Source organism: Nannospalax galili, unplaced genomic scaffold, assembly GCF_000622305.1.
Source record: "Nannospalax galili isolate Female #2095 unplaced genomic scaffold, S.galili_v1.0 scaffold528, whole genome shotgun sequence".
Taxonomy (NCBI): Eukaryota; Metazoa; Chordata; class Mammalia; order Rodentia; family Spalacidae; genus Nannospalax; species Nannospalax galili.
Genome location: NW_008359681.1, coordinates 3,942,588 through 3,962,667, shown reverse-complemented (window position 1 = coordinate 3,962,667; position 20,080 = coordinate 3,942,588). Strand labels below are relative to the sequence as shown.

At 36.0% G+C, this 20,080-nt stretch overlaps 1 protein-coding gene and 1 pseudogene across 8 annotated transcripts in view; both read right to left on the bottom strand.

Annotated features, from left to right (window-relative positions):
• The window catches only part of Uggt2 (UDP-glucose glycoprotein glucosyltransferase 2), a 259,231-nt gene that overhangs the window by 32,141 nt on the left and 207,010 nt on the right, over nt 1-20,080 (bottom strand). For all 8 annotated transcript variants that reach the window (XM_029558882.1, XM_029558884.1, XM_029558883.1 and 5 more), the window contains 4 exons: nt 13,994-14,176; nt 11,727-11,887; nt 10,770-10,884; nt 5,533-5,649 (listed from right to left, as the gene is read on the bottom strand). In XM_029558882.1, coding sequence (XP_029414742.1) covers nt 5,533-5,649; nt 10,770-10,884; nt 11,727-11,887; nt 13,994-14,176 — 576 coding nt within the window. The remainder of the gene's footprint in view (nt 1-5,532; nt 5,650-10,769; nt 10,885-11,726; nt 11,888-13,993; nt 14,177-20,080) is intronic.
• LOC115068539 lies at nt 16,109-17,226 on the bottom strand (annotated as a pseudogene).

Sequence of the window (20,080 nt, the reverse complement as noted above, 5' to 3'; positions counted from 1 at the left end):
GAAAGAACACAAATAAATGACTTAACACTGCAACTCAACACACTTTAAAAGCAACAGCAAACAAAACCCAAACCCTGCAGACAAGAAGAAATAACAAAAATCAGGGCAGAAATCAATGAAATTGAATCAAAGAAAACAATACAAAGAATCAACATTACCAAGAGCTGGTTCTTTGAAAAGATAAACAGGATTGACAGACCGCTAGCCCAGCTAACCAAAACAAAGAACACCCCAAAATCAACAAAATCAGAGATGAAAGGGGAAACATCAAAACAGACACCAGAAAAATACGGAACATTATAAGGGACTGCTTTAAACACCTATATCCTACTAAATTTGAAAACCTAAAAGAAATGGATGGATATCTAAAGGCTTGGGAACCACCAAAACTAAATCAAGAAGAGATTAACAGCTTAAACAGACCCATATCACAAAAAGAAATTGAAACAGTAATACAAAACCTCCCGACTAAAAAAAGTCCAGGACCAGATAGATTTACAGCAGAATTCTACCAGACATTTAAAGAGGATCTACATACAATACTACTTAATTTATTCAAAAAGATAGAAATGGAGGGAGAACTTCCAAATTCCTTCGATGAAGCCAGCATCACTCTAATTGCAAAGCCAGGTAAAGATACAACCAAAAAAGAAAACTATAGACCTTAATGAAACTATGTCCTTAAGAACATAGATGCAAAAATTCTCAAGATACTTGCAAACTGCATACAGACACACATCAAAAAGATCATCCACCAAGATCAAGTTGGCTTTATCCCAGAGATGCAGAGATGGTTCAATATACGTAAGTCAATAAACACCATAAATCATATAAATGCGCTCAAAGACAAGAACCACATGGTCATCTCAATAGATGCAGAGAAAGCCTTTGATAAAATTCAACCCAAATTTATGTTCAAAGTCCTAGAGGGAATTTGACTGGAGGGAACATACCTCAACATAATTAAAGCCATATATAACAAACCCACAGCCAACATCATTCTAAATGGAGAAAAACTGGAAGCATTCCCAGTGAAATCAAGAACCAGACAAGGCTGTCCACCATCTCCATTTCTCTTTAACCTAGTGCTCGAAACTCTTGCAAGAGCAATAAGACAAGAGCAGGGAATTAAAGGAGTAATAATTGGAAAATAAGAGATCAAATTATCCCTTTTTGCAGATGATATGATATTATGTCTAATAGACTCCAGAAAACTCCTAGAAATTATTAGCACATTCAGTAAAGTGGCAGGTTACAAAATTAACCTACAAAAGTCTGTAGCCTTTCTATATACCAATAACACGCAATCAGAGAAAGAGCACATGGAAACACTCCCTTTCACAATAGCTGCATGCAAAAAAAAAAAAAAAAACCTCAGAATAAAGCCTGACCAAAGACATTAAAGAGCTCTACAATGAAAATTTTAAATCATTAAAGAAAGAGACTGAGGAAGACACCAGAAGATGGAAGGACCTCCCATGCTCATGGATTGGAAGAATTAATATTGTGAAAATGACCATCCTACTAAAAGCCATTTATAGATTCAATGCAATGATAATCAAAATCCCCACAACATTTTTCACAGAATTGGAAAAAACCATCCTAAGATTCATATGGAAGCACAAAAGACCTTGGATAGCCAAAGCAACCCTGAGCACTAAGAGCAATGTTAGGGGGATTATTATACCAGATTTTAAGCTCTATTACTGAGCTATAGTCATAAAAACAACATGGTAGTGGCACAAAAATAGACCCATAGACCAATGGAACAAAATTGAAGACCCAAATATGAGTACATGCAATTTCAGCAACCTGATATTTGACAAAGGTGCCAAGAACATTCACTGGAGGAAAGACAGCATGTTTAGCAAATGATGCTGGCAAAACTGGATTTCCATGTAGAAGAATGGAACTTAAACTCCTATCTTTCGCCTTGCACCAAAGTCAATTCCAAATGGATGAAGGACCTCAATGTAAAGCCTGAAACTCTGAAACTGTTAGAAGAAAACTTTGGCAAAAACCTACAATATACAGATATAGGAAAGTATTTTCTAAACTGGACATCAATTGGTTAGGGAACAAGGTCAAGAATCAACAAACGGGACCTCATTAAACTAAAAAGCTTCTGTACATCAAAGGAGGCAACCAGAGAAGCGAAGAGAAAACCCACAGAATGGGAGAAAATCTTCACCACTGACACATCTGACAGAGGTTTAACATCCAGAATATAAAATGAACTCAAAAAAATAGAGAATCAAGACAGGAAGTAACCCAATTAAAAGATGGACTAAGGAGCTGAACAGAGAGTTTTCAAAATGAGAGGTAAAGATGGCTAAGAACCATCTTAAAGGATGTTCAACATCGCTAGTAACTAGGAAAATGCAAATTAAAAACACTTTAAAATTTCATCTTACCCCAGTCAGACTGGCTAAGATCAAAAGAACAAATGATAGCAAATGTTGGAGAGGATGTGCGGAAAGGGGAACACTCACCCACTGCTTGTGGGGTTGCAAACTTGTTCAATTACTTTGGAAAGCAGTGTGGAGAACTCTCAAAAAACTACAAATGAACCTACCATTTGACTCAGTTATACCACTCCTTGGCATATACCCAAAGATCTCGTCCTATTGCAGACACTTGTACATCCATGTTTGTTGCTGCTCTTTTCACAATAGCTAAGAGACGGAAGCAACCTAAGTGTCCCTCAATTGACGAGTGGATAATGAAAATGTGGTTCATTTATATGATGGTGTTTTACTCAGCAGTAAAGATGATATCATGATATTTGCAGGTAAATGGATGGAACTAGAAACTGTTATAAGAGTAACACAGACTCAGAAAAAAAATCGACATATGTTCTCCCTCATATGTGGATCCTAGAACCTAATCCTGAAAAGCGAGTATGTATCCAGACATAACTACAGGAACCAGGATAATGGAAAGGAACTAGGGAGGTAAAGGAAAAGAACCTGAAAGAGAAGAACAGTAGGAAACAGGTGTTAATAAGGGAGATACGGATAAAAATTGGGTTAGTTTAAGGGAGGGGGGGAAGGGTATACAAGGAAACTAGGAGGTAAAGGGAAAGAAGGACCAAAGGAGAAGGGTATTATTAAGGGAGAAAGGGGAAAAATGGGAGCACCTCAACTGGGGAAACCATGATGGAGGGTTTAGACAATTAGAGAGATAAATAATGTGTAGCTAGCTTTAAAACCAGAGCGAACCATATTAGTCCAACAACCTACTGACAAATTAAACATACCAGATCAAGAAATATATGTCTAGGCAAGGTTTATCCGAGAACAATTGGTCTTTGCCATAGATTTATGTACATGGCAGACAATAATTAAGAGTACCAGACTGGTAGAACTAGCCTTCTTGGATGTTTAACAGACATACTTTAAGGCCTATAATAATTTGGTCAGTGGGTCATCATATAGGACAGTTTTTGTTCTTTGTCCTCCTAGGTTGACTAGTTCCAGGGGACTATAAGCATCTCTCAAAATGTTCTGTAATGGTGGTGGGTCATCTGTCCTCTTCCTCAAGGAGGCTGAGGAGACTGCATGAGATGGACTTGAACCAATGTCCTGTCTACAAAGAGGAGGGTCAACACAGAGGAAAGATTTCCTCCATGCTTCCAAGTGAAGCCACCCAAAAGGAAAGTGTAACCAAAGATTAAAAGGGCTAATATAATTTTTTTAAGAGTCCATATGTATAGCTAAAGGCTACATAACAAGCAACAATGCCAGATAGGAGATACCTTCTTTTGAGTTTTTGGCCAGGGTGGCCCAAGGGACTCCCATTTAGTAACCCAGCATAGAACTGGGAAAATGAACAGCAGACCCCAATCTTATCTAAAGGAATATTGACAACTGATTGCTGCTAGATGAGGAGCACCTGACCTTCCTAAAACAAAGACCTCCAGATAGGCTGACTAGATTCACCAGATGGAGAAGCAGTGGGGAATGGCTGCGGGTGCTGACAACACAGCAGAAAGTAGCAGGGATAATAGAGTATAAGGGCTCTAGTGGGGGGAGGGAGGCTATGGGAGGGTGCTACCTGGGAAGTGGGTGTACAGTTGAATAAGATGGTTTGGGATGTTCTGTGTGATATACACACACCAAAAAAAATCAAATTTTAAAAAATGAATTATATTTGAGGAGGAAGCATGGAAATTTGTCACGTTAATTGGTAGAGGTGATAAACATTACCATTGAAATCTACCCGATGACCTTATAGACATACACAGGTGCCAAGGATCCGAATGCAACAGATTATGACTACTAATAATCAGATACATACAGATTAGAGATGCATGTACCAACATATCAGTGTTAGTAGAAAAAACAATGAGTCTTTTTGTAAGAAACAGTATATTTTAAAATGAAATGGAGATTTTTTTTAAAGGTTAAAAACTCATTCAATGTTATATCTTACAGGGCTTATAATGAATTCAATATTGTGTGACTGTATTAATTCACAGCAATCCTAAAAATTTTATAGCCACTTTTGAAAAAGATGTATCTTTGCTCTGGAAACTGTTATTGAGTATGTTAAAGCTGTAATGAAATGCTTCTTCTAAAAAAATTAAAAAAAATCTGGTCACAAAAGAGCTGTATTATCTTACAATAACTAATGGCAATATGGTATTAAAATATAAGTTCTAGATTGCTAGAAAATGAATGCTTGAAATATTTTAAGAGAGATGAACTATAGAGTATAAACTACTTAAAATGAAAACCTAAGAAAAATAATCTCCAGAAATGAAGAAAGGAAAACAGAGAAAAGACATATATAGGATCACGTAGAAATTATCATCTTGATTGTCTTTATTTTGGAAAAATACTGGCATGAAAACTAAACTGAAGGTAATGCTCAGATGATACAGCTGATTCATGGTCTTTCAAAAGATACTATGCAGAGAACATTTATCATAATAACTTCTCACTGCTCTTCCTAGAAAGGTCCATTTGTAGACATGGCACTAGGCTGGCATCTGAAACTTAGATTTTAGGCAAGGTTCTACTACTTCCTCAAAACTGTGCAAACATGGTTTATGCTAAACACCTGCTTTCTGGGATGTTTGGTATGAGTCACATAGAGGATGCTTACGTGGTCTCTCGGAAAAAACATGAATACTGGGTTTCTAATAAACTTGCTTGGTAGGCAATAGTTCACTCACACTGTGGAATTCCATGCTGTCTGAGGAATTAGGTTTGTCCTTGGGACTTCACAGAGAATCTTGGAATCCTGAGCCTGACTTCTCCTTTGTCATGGGCCTTTCCTCTTGCTGACTTTGCTTTATATTCTTTTCACTGTAATAACCTTTGCCTACAAGTACAAGTATATTCTCCACTCTTTGAGTCTACTTCACAAATCATCAGATCTAAGGGCAATCTTGGGGGCTCCCTGAACATAGCCTCTTACTTGTCAACATAGGTAATATGCATACGCCATTTTATTTATAAAACAAGTCATATTTAATTTGAACATTTTTGTATATACTTAGATGCAAATGAAAATACACACACTCACCAGATCAATTGTTTTGGCTCTTTGTTTGGATTCATCATCACACCAGGTTTCACACCACAGCCAGTCTTGAGGAAGAGACTTAATAGCAACTTGGTAAATCATATTGTTCGGAAGATCCTGTAGAAAAAATTGATTTAGTATACTAGAATCTGAACGAAGTTGAAGTTGTTATTTAGACTTTAAATATATCATAAAAATTTAACAAATGAGATATCGCCATATGTTAAGCTTTAAATGTCAAATTTACCTAATAATTTCGTGTCATGTCACATATGAATTCATGAGCTAGAACTACACCCATTTCTCCCTTGGCTTCATCTCTAGAATCATGAATGAACAGGGAGGTCCAGAAAACCATCACTCTATATTCCCTGCAATGGACATTGTCAGTATCTCTACTCATCTTGATCAGGATTATGTGCTTACATGGCCTGCTACTGTTATTTATGTTGGACACCATCACAATCTCCAAATCCTGAAGTAATCTTTCATCTCCCTGTTGGGAATGATGTTGCAAGAACATTTTCACATTTCTGCATGCTCAAGGCTTTCTAAGCAAAGATTGATAGCATATGGGTTCAAGAATATTTGACAAATGGGCCTAGTAAATAAAGACAGAGATTTCAGACTGATTTAGTGACATCTTCCCTATGTTTATATTCCAGGTATAAAGCCCTTCTTAGCCTAAAAATTCACATTTAAGAACAAAGGGCACATTCCCTCTGTTTTAGAGGGGATAAGCATTAGTTGTCTTATGTGAGCTGTAAGATCCTATTACTCATATAAGAAGTCCCAGAAAATGCAATGACAAAAAAGGAAATAAAAAATATATAGCTTGAAAAAAAAGGAATAAAGATGATGTCCTTTGAAAGTTAAGAGAACTGTTTATTCAGAAAATGTTTGCAACTACAGATGATCACATTACATAAATTAAGCCAGTCTCTGAAAGAAAAGTATCTTATGTTTTCTCTTATATGTTGTTCCTGTATTTTGCGTAGATACATAAAATCATGTACATATGAAACAAAAACAAAACAAAAATGAGTGGTTATAGAGAAATTGCAGTATTTATACACAATGGATTCACAAAGAAAAAATAAAATCCTGTTATTTATAGCAAAAGGGACATAGAGGATGTCCTGTTAAGCCAAACAAGCCAGATATAGAAAGAGCAGTATCTCATGATTTTTCTCATGTGTAGAAACAAACAAAATCAATTTGAAGGTAGAACTGTGACTACTAGAGATTGGAAGGGTGCTAAAGGATGAAAGGAATGTGAAGTGAAAGGAAGGATGGTTGGATACATTAATCAACTTATGTTTTGTACATTCTTTGAAATTTCACATTGAATTCCATTAATATATAAAACTAATGTGTTAATTTAAAAAAGTATGAGTTAAAATAATTAAACTGAAAAGACTATAATAGGCTGTAACTTCAGTTTTGTTTGGTATTCTCTTTTTTCCTGACTTTTCGCATGCCCCAATGATAAGGCCAATTGACAAGAAACAGATGCTTTGTTTATAGTCAATAGCCAGAAAGAAAAATGAGATCTCTAGTATAAAGGCTGCTGTAGAAGAAAGTCCTCCTCACAACCATGTGAGTGGTGTTAATCTTGTCAGTATTCAGATTAGTTGGTGGTCTCTGGGTTGACACAATGACTGTAGCCTTGAGAGATACTATAGGGCAGAGCGTCCAGCGATATCAGTCTCAGGTTTTTAACTCACAGAAATTCCCTTTTTTCAGCTACTGTATTTTGGAATATGGTGTTATGTATCAACAGATAACTGACACAAAACTATTTCTAGATTTGGTCTGTTACAAATAAAGCTATGAATATTCATGTACAATACTATGGGTGACAATGCTTGCAAGTCTCTTGGATGAAATCTTGAAGTGGAAAACCTGATCATATAGGTATGTGGTTATCTGTTTAAGAAATCACCAAAATTCTTGCCAAAGTGGCCATGACATTTTATTCACTATATAGCTCAGGATGACCTTGAACTCTCTCTGTAACCCAGACTGGCCTCAAATACCATCCTTGTAAGTCCTGGCATTACAGGTATACACCACCATGCCTGGTCCCTCAAGATTCTTTCAGAAGAGAAAGAAAAGGCTGATAAATATAGGAAGCAAAGTATACTTGACAGCTGGAGCTTTTATTTCAAGCAGCATAGCAGATCTCTGTGTAGTTGGTTGAAGCACTGACTGAAACTGCAGATCTTTATCTTCTCCACAGCTTTGCTTTCCTTCCTTCCCCTACAGTTGTTGGTATGGAAAGTACTTTCTAATATCTCTGCCAAACGAATTTTCATTTCAGTCAGTGTGGTTGTCTGAATGAGACGTGTCCCCCACAGGGTCATGTATTTGAACATTTGGTCTCCAGTTGGTGGTATGTCACTCGGGAATGAGCTTTGAGAGTTTACAGCCTTCCCCCACTTCCAGTTCTCTGTTTTCTGTGTATGATTAAGATGTGATCTTTCAGGTTCCCACTTCTGTCACCATGCCTTCCCTGCCATTACACACATCTAGCCTCTAGAACCATATCCCAAAATAAACTCTTCTTTCTATAAACTTCTGGTTATTGCATTCTATCACAGTGACCAAAGAGTAACTAATACAGTCAGTGTTTCTTCAGTAACCTATACTGAGACAGGCGGCTAAGTGGTATTTGCTAAAGTAGGGAATGGTGGAGGAGGAACAGAACATGACCTTTTTGGCTTTTTACTTTGAGAGACTGGAGCAGTAATATGGTAATATAAATAACTTGAACACATAATTTTTGCACCCAGGGAGAGTCAAGATCCAGAGATAAAATCTGGGAATTATTGACAGGAATGCAGAAACTGAAATCATGGATGACTGTAAAGACTGCTCACAGAGGTTTTACAGAATGAAAAATGGGCCAAGAGCAGAGACTCAGAGAAAAGCAACATTTCTTTGAGTAAAGGAAAAGTAGCTCACCACTGCAACTACTGAAAGAATGCCACAGGCATCAAAGAAGAGCCAGGAATGTCTGGCATGTATCTTGATGTCCACTGAAGGAGATGTTAAAAGCATTCACATTGCAAGGAGAGCATATCAAAACAAGAGTTTTCCAGACCCTTTGACCTAATGAAGTGTCCAGTGGACTGGTGGGAATGATAGTCAAATTGAATTATAATAAGGGCAATAATACCAACATGGGGATGCAATGTCAGGAGAACTTCTCAGTTCTTGGAGAGGTTGGAAAATGAGTATTTTCTGTTTCATTATTCACAGATAAGTGATAAGCATATTCAGACTTTCATGTATATGTAAGACTTTGGGTTCCTTACAAATAGCTTGTGTTAAAATCACTAAAGAATTATAAAAACATGTTTATAACTTAATTTGGCATGTTATTAGAGCTTACTATGAACCCCAGTTTTCTATTAATTATAAATATTGAGAAGATTCTATTTTATATGTTCATATACAAATATTTAATGTTCTAACTTTCAAGAATGTTTTAATTAGTCCCTTTAAATGCCATTTTAAATAAACATTAGTAATTTGACCTATAACTTTTCATTTAATATAATAGTGGTGCATGTAAGTGCACCACTGCATGGAATGCCCGTAGAGGACAAAAGAGGGTGTTAGAGCTCTTGGAACTGAAGTCAAAGATCGTTATTAGCCATGTGGGTGCTGGGAACCAAACCCTGATTCTCTGCAAGAGCACCAAGTATTCTTATAATCACTGAGAAATCTCTCCAGCTCCCATCATTTAATATATATATTTATATATATATTTATATATATATTTTATTTTTTTAGACAATGTCTCACTATGTAGCACTGGCTGACCTGGAACTCGCTATGCATACCATGCTGACCTTGAACTATCAGAGATCTGCCTGCCTCTGTCTTCCAAGTGCTGAGATCAGAGGCATGTGCCACCATGACCAGCCATTTAATATATTTTTAAACAAACAGCCTAAACTTTCTGCATCATTTGGACCTACTATTACCTCTCTTCCCTTCTCTTGTACACCTTCCACCCTACTTTATTCCAGCTTCAATGCCTCCTTACATTTCTCAAACACAAATGGACTATTTCTACCTTAGGAAAACTGCTTAGAATCCTCCCAAACAATAGCATTAACAATTTTTAGGCCTTCATATGAAATCCATTTGAATTCTACCTTCATAGGCACATATAGGTGCCTACTTACTTTACAATTGAAAAGCTCAAATCCTATTCACCATTTTAAACTCTATCATGCTTTCTTATTTTATTTTAGCTCCAAAATTCTCTCTCTCTCTCTCTCACACACACACGCACACACACACACACACAACACACATGCACGCACACACACATGGATGCGTGTGTGTGTGAAGCCTGGGGAGAAGAGAGACAAGAGAAGCAAAGGAGGAGAGGAGAGAAGAGAGAAGGGGAGAGGAGAGGAGGGGATGGCAGGGAAGGGAAGGGGAAGGAAGGGGAGGGGAGGGGAACTAGAATTGTGACCTCAAGAATTTTAGTTTAGTTTTCTGTCTCAGGTGTTAGGAGAGTGGCTCATAGGAGATATGCAACACATGCTAGCTAGATGAGTAAGTATGAATGATTCTAATAAATCAAAAGAGTAATGATTACAGGCTGCGGTGTCTTGCTTTTGTGTAAGTTGTCTGAAATTTCTAGAGCAATAATGAAGAATTTAATGGGATATGAGGAAAAAGGTGCTTGTCAGATGGTCTTTGTGGGAACAGTGAATGAAAGGAGTTTGTCTTAAAGACCAGCAACAAAGAGAGAGACACAAGGGAGAGGGAGGAGTACCTGGATGTGAAAGAACTGTTTCATGATGACGGAAGATTAAGTGAAAGAGGGTAACTAAGTGAGACAGGGCACAAAGACCAGAAGAGTTTTGAGAATGAAAAAGTAAGAATTAAATACCATTAGAATTACAAATATTACATTAAAAAAGAGGGAGCACATGAAGTTGGGTGGGAAGAGGGGGAGATAGGGGAGGAAATGGAAGGGAAGGCTGATAGATTTAGGGTTGGGCCTAAATTTATTATGTTCATGTATGACTATTAAATGAAGTATTTAAAATATCAAACTTGAAGTGAAAAATTGTGCATAAGTAGAGATATTTGCATAAAGGGCAGAACTTCGGAAAAGAAGCTGGAAAGAAAAGATTTTGCTTATACGTAGGAGATCAAAGCAGTTTATATATATATGTATTAAAATTCTTCATTAACATTTTACTTACTTGGTCTAGGTTTGAAAGACTATTTGGATCTTGGCTAAGAACTTGGTACTGGCCCCGGAGCATGTCACCTGCTGCAATTTTCCTGAACTTCTTGAGGTCCACCACATACAAGGCACTGAAAAAAGGAACATGTCTTGATAGCTTGTGTTGCTTACATGGCTTTTCCCCAGTGAATATCTACAGTAACAATATCAGCTATAGACATCACAGAACTTAATGAATATTTCTTTCATAAGCTTGATCCCAATGTTCCACTGTTTCCACAGACTTTGAAGTTTGCTAAAATTCTGGCAACACCTATATTCTTTTAGGGTCACCTCAAATTTTTCTAAGTTTTTATGAAACTCAGTCCTACAAATGAGTTTTTAAAAAATATTTTTATTGTTTTTATTTTATGTATATGAGTGTATCGTCTACATGTATGTAAGTATATTCATGTTGTGCAATGCCCATGGAGATCAGAAAAGGGTGCTAGATTCCTGGGAAATGGAGTTACATATAGTTGTTAGCTGCCATGTAGGTGCTGGGAATCGAACCTGGGTCCTCTACAGGAGTAGCCAGTGCTCTTAACTACTGAGCCATGTCTCTAGCCCAGGAGTAACTGTGTTGATGACAGTATTTGCACCTTGTTATTTGATAAACCAAATAAAGCTTTTGCAGCAGTTAGGAGCATATTCCAGAATACTATCTCTTGGTTCTAACTTGTGGCTCAACTAAGTACTAGGCAAGATAAATTTGGGCAAGTCGCCTACATGCTGACTGCCTCAGTTTCCACATCTATAGAATAGAGATAACAGTATCATGAGACTGTAAGAAAAAATATTATGAGTTCATTTATTGAAGGGCTTGTTAACAGTGACTTCCACAAAACAGTGTGTAATTGGTTATAATTTCTAAGAAAAGTGAATACTGTGATACATTTCAGTTGTGAAAAAGTAAAAGCATTCATTGTCATACCTAATATGGTATTTCCTTTTTATAAGATGTGATGCCCAGTATCCTGTTTTCCAGAAACGATATCCATCCATTTCAGTGCGGCTATCACAAAATGGAGTATATCCATAAGGAGCTCCACCCAGATCAAAATCTCGAAGTTCTTTTAGGTCATGTCTCACAATCTAAATAATTAGAACAGTGTCTCAGTACAGTGTAGACTATAAAACATTGTAAGTTCTTTCTATGTGAATTCCAAATTGTTAACGCTGTTGTAGATATTCAGAAAGGTGCATTTTCTTCACACCATTGTCATTTGCTGTGAATTGACTAAATGCTCACATTTTCTTCTTGTTCTCATAGATTAAAAGAAACATGAAAATTATATTCTTTGTCTATAGAATGGTGGCCTTACCAGTAAGAATACTTTGTTATATCACTTCTAAGAAAGCTAGTTTATATAATACACATTTTGGGAAGTGGTTATTTCAAAATCCATAGCTTTTAGTTTCTCAATGTAGGAACTGATATTGGAAAACATTAATTTGAACCATAAAGGAAAGAATCTTTATCACTCTAAAAAGAGCTTTAATGATAATATTAATATGCTTTACTTTTTAACTGACTCAAGCTGCTGGAAAAATATTAGTGTAAATGTTGAGGGAGGTAGGAAAAAATTTATTTTTTGAAATTTATTTTTTTTTAATGTATATCAGTGTTTTACCTACACCTTGTACAACTGTACTCTGTATGCAATGCCCATGGAGACCAGAGAGGGTGTTGAATCCCCTGGAATTGGAGTTATGAATGGCTGTTAGCTGCCATGTGGGTGGTGAGAACCAAACCTGGGTCCTCTGCAAGAGTAGCCCCTGCTCTTATCCGCTGAGCCACTTCTCCAGCCCCCAAATCTTACTATTTAAGCAAATTCTCATTTATTATTATTGTGTGTATGTGTGAATGTGTGTACAGGTAGGCATGTGTGCCATGGCCTGAGTGTAGTGGTCAGAGGACAACTTTGTGGAGCTGGTTCTCTCTTTCAATATTTTCATGGGTTCTAGAGATTGAACTCAGGTTGCTAGGCTTTTGTAGAGTAAGTGCCATGAACCATCTGGCTGGCCCAAGAAAGAACTTAATTAAGACAATGTATTTGGAATCGTATACTTTACCTCTATACGTGCTTTTTTCACTTTAAAGTTTTTAACTACAATAGTTGATAGTTATCAACTTGGAGTATCAAAATAATAGCATTTTAGAGAATAAGTAAATCCTTTCTTTCATCTGTTCTTATTTCTCTTCTTCCCTCTCCGCCCCTCTTCTTCCTTCCTTTCTCTTTCTCCCTTCCTCTTCCCCTCTTTTGGCTTTTTTTAGATGATCTCACTCTGATCTCAGGCTGGCCTTGAGCTCCTCCTGCCTCTACCACTCAAGTGCTGGATTTACAGAAAATGTCACCACAGTAGGTGAGTATAAGTAAATTCTAATATAGAACTTGAAAAGATATTTTTTGTCCTAGATAAATTCCATTTTATGCATTTAATTTATAATACATTTACACCAAAATATATGAGTATTTTTAGAAATTTTACACATTTTCCAAATATTTTCTCATGATTAATGATTACTGAAGTACTGAAAGGAAGATAAAGGAAAAGTCATAAATTACAAACACAAATTTTGAAGTTGAGAGCCTTAATTTTTTTCTAAACAAAATTAGAACCTTTTCTTAAGTGGTAGAAATACATATACTTTTTAACTTGTTGAATAAAAAATAATTGAAGGTAGAAGAATGAGAGTTGTTTGTAGCTACCTTATTAAATTTTTAAAAAAGGACATGAAGTTGGGGGGTAGAGAGGTAGGGATGGATCTGGGAGGAGTTAAAGGGAGGAGGTGGGGGTTAATATGGTCAAAATACATTGTATGAAACTCTTAAAAACATAAAAAGAAATTAATGAATGAAAAACAAAATCAACTCATATTCATATGAGTCATATAACTATTTTTATTATGACTAATGCAAGTACGTTTTACTCTTACCAAATTAAAAATGACTATTCAGATAGAAAACTGCCATGCTCTAGGTAAGTAGTACTCCTTGCAATACTTTAAACTCTTCCCCATATTCTAGTAGATTGCTTTTAAACTTACAGTATTTTGCTAATACAATACAATCATATCTTGGGTGTTTATGAAGCATAGCAATGGTGTCAGTAAATGAGCTAAACTGGCTCTTATGAATGTTTACTTAAAAACATGAAAGCAGTTTGATTACTACTAAAAATAATGAATCTTATTACCTGGTCAGCATCAACAAATATGATTTTGTCCACTGCCAGTGGAAAAAGGACATCAAGGAAAAGAATTTTGTAACCCCAAATGATCCGTTGCTTTTCAGTCTGTTGATGAAGCCAATGGGGCCACTTATATTGGACCAGCTCATATTGGAACCCATATTCCTTAGCCATGTGAGGAATTACCTCCTAAAACCAAAGAACAAAATCAAACAATATATTTCAGAAAAGAAAGCAGTTTTGTTCTACAGGGGAAATAACAAACACTTTAAAATATAAGAGTTTTACTAAACACTACTTTGGTAAGTTGTTTCTATGCTACTGTTTCAAAGTTTCCCTTAAAGACTCATGCCTTAAAGCTTAGTTACAGCATATAGCACCTTCAGCAGTTTCAGGGGCAACATAACCTTTAGGATAGATATGGGGGCTAATGGAAGGTAGGTAACTGGGGTATGCCCTTGAAGGGGATGCTGGAACCCTGGCCACTCTTCTTTTCTTGCATCCCAGATGACATGAGGTAAACTGGCTTCCTTCTTGATGCACTCATGCCAGATGAACAGTTGTTACCATCAGGGCCACAGCAACAGGACCAAGTGAATATATAACACTCCTGAAACTATGAGCCCAAATAAAATTTTCCTCCTTTTAACCTAATTATCACAATAGGAACTGAGTAGCACTATCTGCTAATGAGAAATATGACAATGCCAACAATTATAAAGATATACACATAATTACACAATTCACCGTCATTAACATAAGGGTATTTATTAATTAGAATGCTTATTGGCTAAGATAAATTTTCTGATACTTGTATTACTAACATCTCAATTGAGAACATTTAACTCTAGAAAGAAAAGCTTCTGTATCACATTTTATGGATATGTCAACATGCACTGGTTGGTGAAATGCAAAAACTGTTTGCAAAAGTACAGAATGATTTGGAGATTGATAAATCAGGCTCTATTGGAGTTTTATGTTTGAGATTTATGACAACTCGAGTATTAAAAATACAAGATAGTTATTATGGTCTGAATTTCAGATAATCTGGTGCTTGATTTAGTATCTTCTTATAGGATTAGAAGTAGACTTATGCATCCCTTAATAACATGGTTATTTTCTGAGGAATAAATCATTAAACAATTTTGTCACTGGGCAAACACCATAGAATGTACACAAACGTAGAAGGCATCATCTATTACTCATAGGCTACAAGTCTATACAGCATGTTACTGTGCTGAATAGTGCAAGCAATTAGAACACAAGAACAAGCATTTGTATATCTAAATTTAGAAAAGGTACAATAAAAATATGGCATAAAGATAAAAATAGTAAGTTCATAGAAGGCATATAGGTATGACTGGAAGTTGCTCTGGGTAAATGAATTTGAAGGCCTAGATGTTACTGTAGATTCTGTAAACACTACACTTAATTTTTAAGAAGCTTTTTTCTTCAGGAAGTAAAACTTAGATTTTTGTAACAATTTTAATTTTTTGAGACAGGATCTCACTATGTAGCCTTTGCTGGCCTAGAACTCACTACAGACCAGGCTAGCCTTGAACTCACAGAGATCTACTTATCTCTGTCTCTCAAACTTTTCTATTTTATAAACTTTAAAATTATTTAGAAACTTCTTGACCTCTAGTAGTAACAGCTTAAAACAAATGCATTGTGCAACTGGTTTACCTCTAACTGTTAGGCACTGAGAACCTATATTATATCTATTACCATTTGAAAGAAGGCTCTCTCTCTCTCTCTCTCTCTCTCTCTCTCTCTCTCTCTGGACTTAATATAGAGCCTTTATTTTCTTTGGGATCAGAGCTTTTGCGATTTAATTATACAAAGTCAAGGAGCCAAACTTTTCAATCTAAAATATTTACTCCTTAAAATCATATTAGTACTTAAGGAAACTATACAAAAAATTGTTATAAAAGTGCATGTCAATCAGGCCATAGACTGCAGAGGGAATTCTCAGCATGACCTTATTCATTTGTGAGGACACAGTAATCCTTGTTTTTAAACATATACCTTTATCTTCTCCAGCATGGTCTGCCCTTCATTTTATGATGGTTTTCTTATATGACTATGCATGTCTAAATATCTGTTTCTTAGAGCAGACATTTATGTTCCACATCCACCAGTCATTAGTGGAGGATAGGGGCCATGAAGATGACTGATTCGACCCATTATTCAGGGAGGGTTTCCTGGTGGCCCTTTGCCATTTGGAATCTAATGAGCATTGGTAGCTTCTTCCATGCCCCCCCCCATCTTGCTGATGCAGAATTTTGAAAAAAAACACCACAAATCTTTCCCAGAAGAAATATGTTATAGTAGGTAATCTCTACTGAGACTGATTTTGGCTGTCCAAAACTTGTCTATTCAAGATGTAAACTATCTTTCCTCTGGTTCCCTATTTCCAAAGTGATTGAGAAGCGAAAGATTTCCTTAGCTGGAAGCTACAGCAGGGGGCCGAGGCAGGAGGATTGTGATTTCAAGGAAAGGCTGACCACATAGGCTATCTCATAAACATTACTTTCTATTCTTAATTTTTTTAAATTTATTTTTATTTTATGTGTATGAGTGTTATGTGTGCATGTGTGTAAGTGCACTGGTGTCATGCAATGCCCATGGAGAACAGAAGAGAGTGTTGGATTCTCTGGAACTGGAGTTAGACAGTTGTTAACCTCCATGTGGGTGGTGGGATTCAAGCCAGGGTCTTTTGCAAGAACAGCCAGTGTTCTTAACCACTGAGCAATCTCTCCAGCCCCTCTATTCTTATTGTTTTTTGGTTTAATTTTTTTTAAAGTTTCCTTTTCTTTTTAAACTTTTTTTTGTTAGAAATGAAAGCACACAATCATATACATTAGCATAGCTCTACAAAAGTTTAAGATCTTCAATATCACTATTTTCTCCCTCCACACCTTGTCTTGGTGAAAGGTCCTCTGTGGCAATAAGAGGTATGGAATTGTCCTCTATGAGATCAGTGCCTTCTTTGGGAATGCTTCTTTTTCCTCTACCTGAAGCTCATTTTACAGCAAACTTAAAAAAACTTTTTAAGTAAGAAGTACATTAAAAAGCAATGATAAAAATGAAATGGCAAGCACATAAACTGATAACTGTTGTTGTAGCAGTAGTATTTAACTTTACTCTATATAACTGTTATGTGCTATACTTTTATATGACCAGCAGCAAAGTAGGTATATTCATATTAGGATCACCTCAAACACATTGAGTGTCATGTTACATTACCTTGATGTCCTAGACTATTGGAATTTTTCAGTTCCTTTATAATTTATGATTTATGGGGCCATGATCATATGTATGGTCTGTTAAGAATTTAACATTATGAGGCACATGACTAATTTATTCTCTGTTGAATCAAAAAGTAGAAATACATATTGGCTAAGCTTCACTGAAAAAGTCAAAAACTGAGCAGGAGGATAGTAAAGGATTAAGGCAAGGTCAGTTAGCAAATATAAAAGCTGCTTCTTCTTCATCAACACTTGTCTATAGCTACAAGGACTGGTTACATGCTTAATGTTTTATCTGTTCTTCAAGAACCAATGTAAATTTAAAATATTTTAATATAAGGATCACTATAATTTTTCTCATTTTATAAGGATCAATTTTATTTATGAATTTAAACATTGAAATTATGACTTTAACAGCTGCTAGGAATCATTACTTCCACTTAAAAATAAAACACTAGGAGAAATTAGAAAAAAATTCAATTATTCAACAAATACATATTAAAAATATTCACACAGTACAAATTATGTGCCAAACACTATTATGTACCCCTGCAAACACAGTAGTGAACAACAATCCACTCCACCCCAATTATGGTTCTCTAGAAGCTTACATTTAGAGATGGCAGGTTGAAAAGAAATAAAATTGCTGTTAACTGCAGAAGACAGTTCTATGGAGAAAAATGTAAAGGTAAAGAAAATGTAGCTTTCATAGTGTAGCATGGAAAGGATTACAGCCAAGACAAGAGAACTTTAGCAGAGCTGTGAGGAAAGAAAGGTGTTCTTCCAGACCGGAGTGTTTTTAACTGTGGAAATGCACCAAAGCTACATGCTTGTGGTTGTGTAACTTTCTATGTATATGTTATTTTCACTAAAGAATCTTCAAAAGAAAAAAACTGAGAAAGTGAATTGCAAAATAAGGAAAATACTATCTTGGATAAGGTATTCCTTTTGGCTATGAAGTGGTGCAAGTTTTTTTTAAATCCAGAGCACCATTTTCCTAGTTATTAATATAATATCCTGTCAAGACAACCTTTCAATTGTATTATCTCTGTTTATGTAGTTCCCACCTCCATGCAGTATTTGTCTAGTGGGACAACATGTTAAATACTAGTAACAAAATAGTGTAAATTTCTGTTCTTGTTTGTGGGTTCTTTTTCAGTTTGTATTATCTATGGCCAAATGAGAACAGGAGTGCTGGTGTGGTGGACAGACAGGCTGTTCCATAAAGAGGAAGCAGATGATCTTTGAGGTCAGAATATTTGGGTTCCAATCTCAGATATTCATAATTAGTTGCTTTATTGCAGATTGTACATACTGAAAAATAGGGATCTTTGCCCTGGCTCTTAGAAGGTAACCTCAGCTCTTAGAAAGTTCTGCCTTGTAAGATGTCTTTGATTCCCTGGGAAATTTTGGGCTGCATCAGATTGTCTATGCTAATGGTGTGATTTATGGTGAGGTCCTTGAGCCACAAGGATCAGCTCAAGCTCTGGAGGAGGTAGGAGCTTAGGTCAGTCAGGCAGCAACAAACATGGATATACAAGTATCTCTGCAGTAGAATGAGTCCCTTGGGTATCTGCCAAGGAGTGGTATAACTGGACCATATGGTAAATTCATTTTTAGTTTTTCAAGAGTTATCCACACTGCTTTCCATAGAGGTTGCACAAGTTTGCAATCCTACCAGCAGTGAATTAGTGTTCCCTTCTCCCTACATCCTCTCCAGCATTTGGTATCATTTGTTCTCTTGATCTCAGGAAGATTGACTGGGGTAAGATGAAATCTTAAAGTGGTTTTAATTTTCATTTTCCTAATTACTAAGGATGTTGACCACTTTTTAAGGTGTTTATTAGCTATCTTTATTTCTTCCTTTGAGAAATCTTGGTCCGGATCCATAGCCCATCATTTAGTAGGGTCATCTGTTGTCTTGATTCTTTGTTTTTTGAGTTCTTTATGTATTTGAGTTTTTTATATATTCCGGATGTTAAACCTCTGTCAGTTGTGTAATTGAAGATTTTTTTCTCACTCAGTGGGTTTCCTCTTCACTTCCCTGGTTGTTTCTTTTGCTGTACAAAAGCTTTTTAGTTAATGGGGTCCCACTTGTCAATTGTTGACCTTAATGCCTGAGCAACTGATGTACCACTTAGAAAGTCCTTTCCTACATGTATATCTTGTAAGGTACTATGTATGTTTTCTTCTAACAGTTTCAAAGTTTCACACGGAGGTCTTTGATTCATTTGGAGTTGACTTTTGTGCAAGATGGAAAGATAAGGATCTAGTTTCATTCTTCTACAGGTGGAGATACAGTTTTGCCAGGCACCATTTGTTGAAGATTCTCTTTCCTCTAGTGTGTGTTCTTTGCACTTTTGTCAAATATCAGGTGGTTGAAATTGTATGTACTCATGTTTGGGTCTTCATTTATGTTCCACTGATCTGCGTGTCTGTGTCTGTGCCAGTACCATGCTGTTTTTATAACTATAGCTCTGTAATATAGTTTGAGATATGGTATGGTAATACCCCCAATGTTGCTCTCTGTGCTTAGGATTGCTTTGGCTACCCAGGGTCTTTGGTGATTCCATATGAATTTTAGGATTTTTTTCTTCTAATTTTGTGAAGAATGTCATGGAGATTTTGATTGGGATTGCATTGAATCTCACATTTTCTTGATACTACTGTTTCTAGGGTTTTGAAAATATGACAGACTCTAATTCTCTTAATTGAAAAATCTTTATATATTTTCATTAAATTTTAATTATTAGCATAAAAGTCACTAATTCAACTTTGATTTTACTTAAAGACCCAATCTCCTGCTATTTTCCTTTAAATAACTCTTCAAACAAAATTTTTG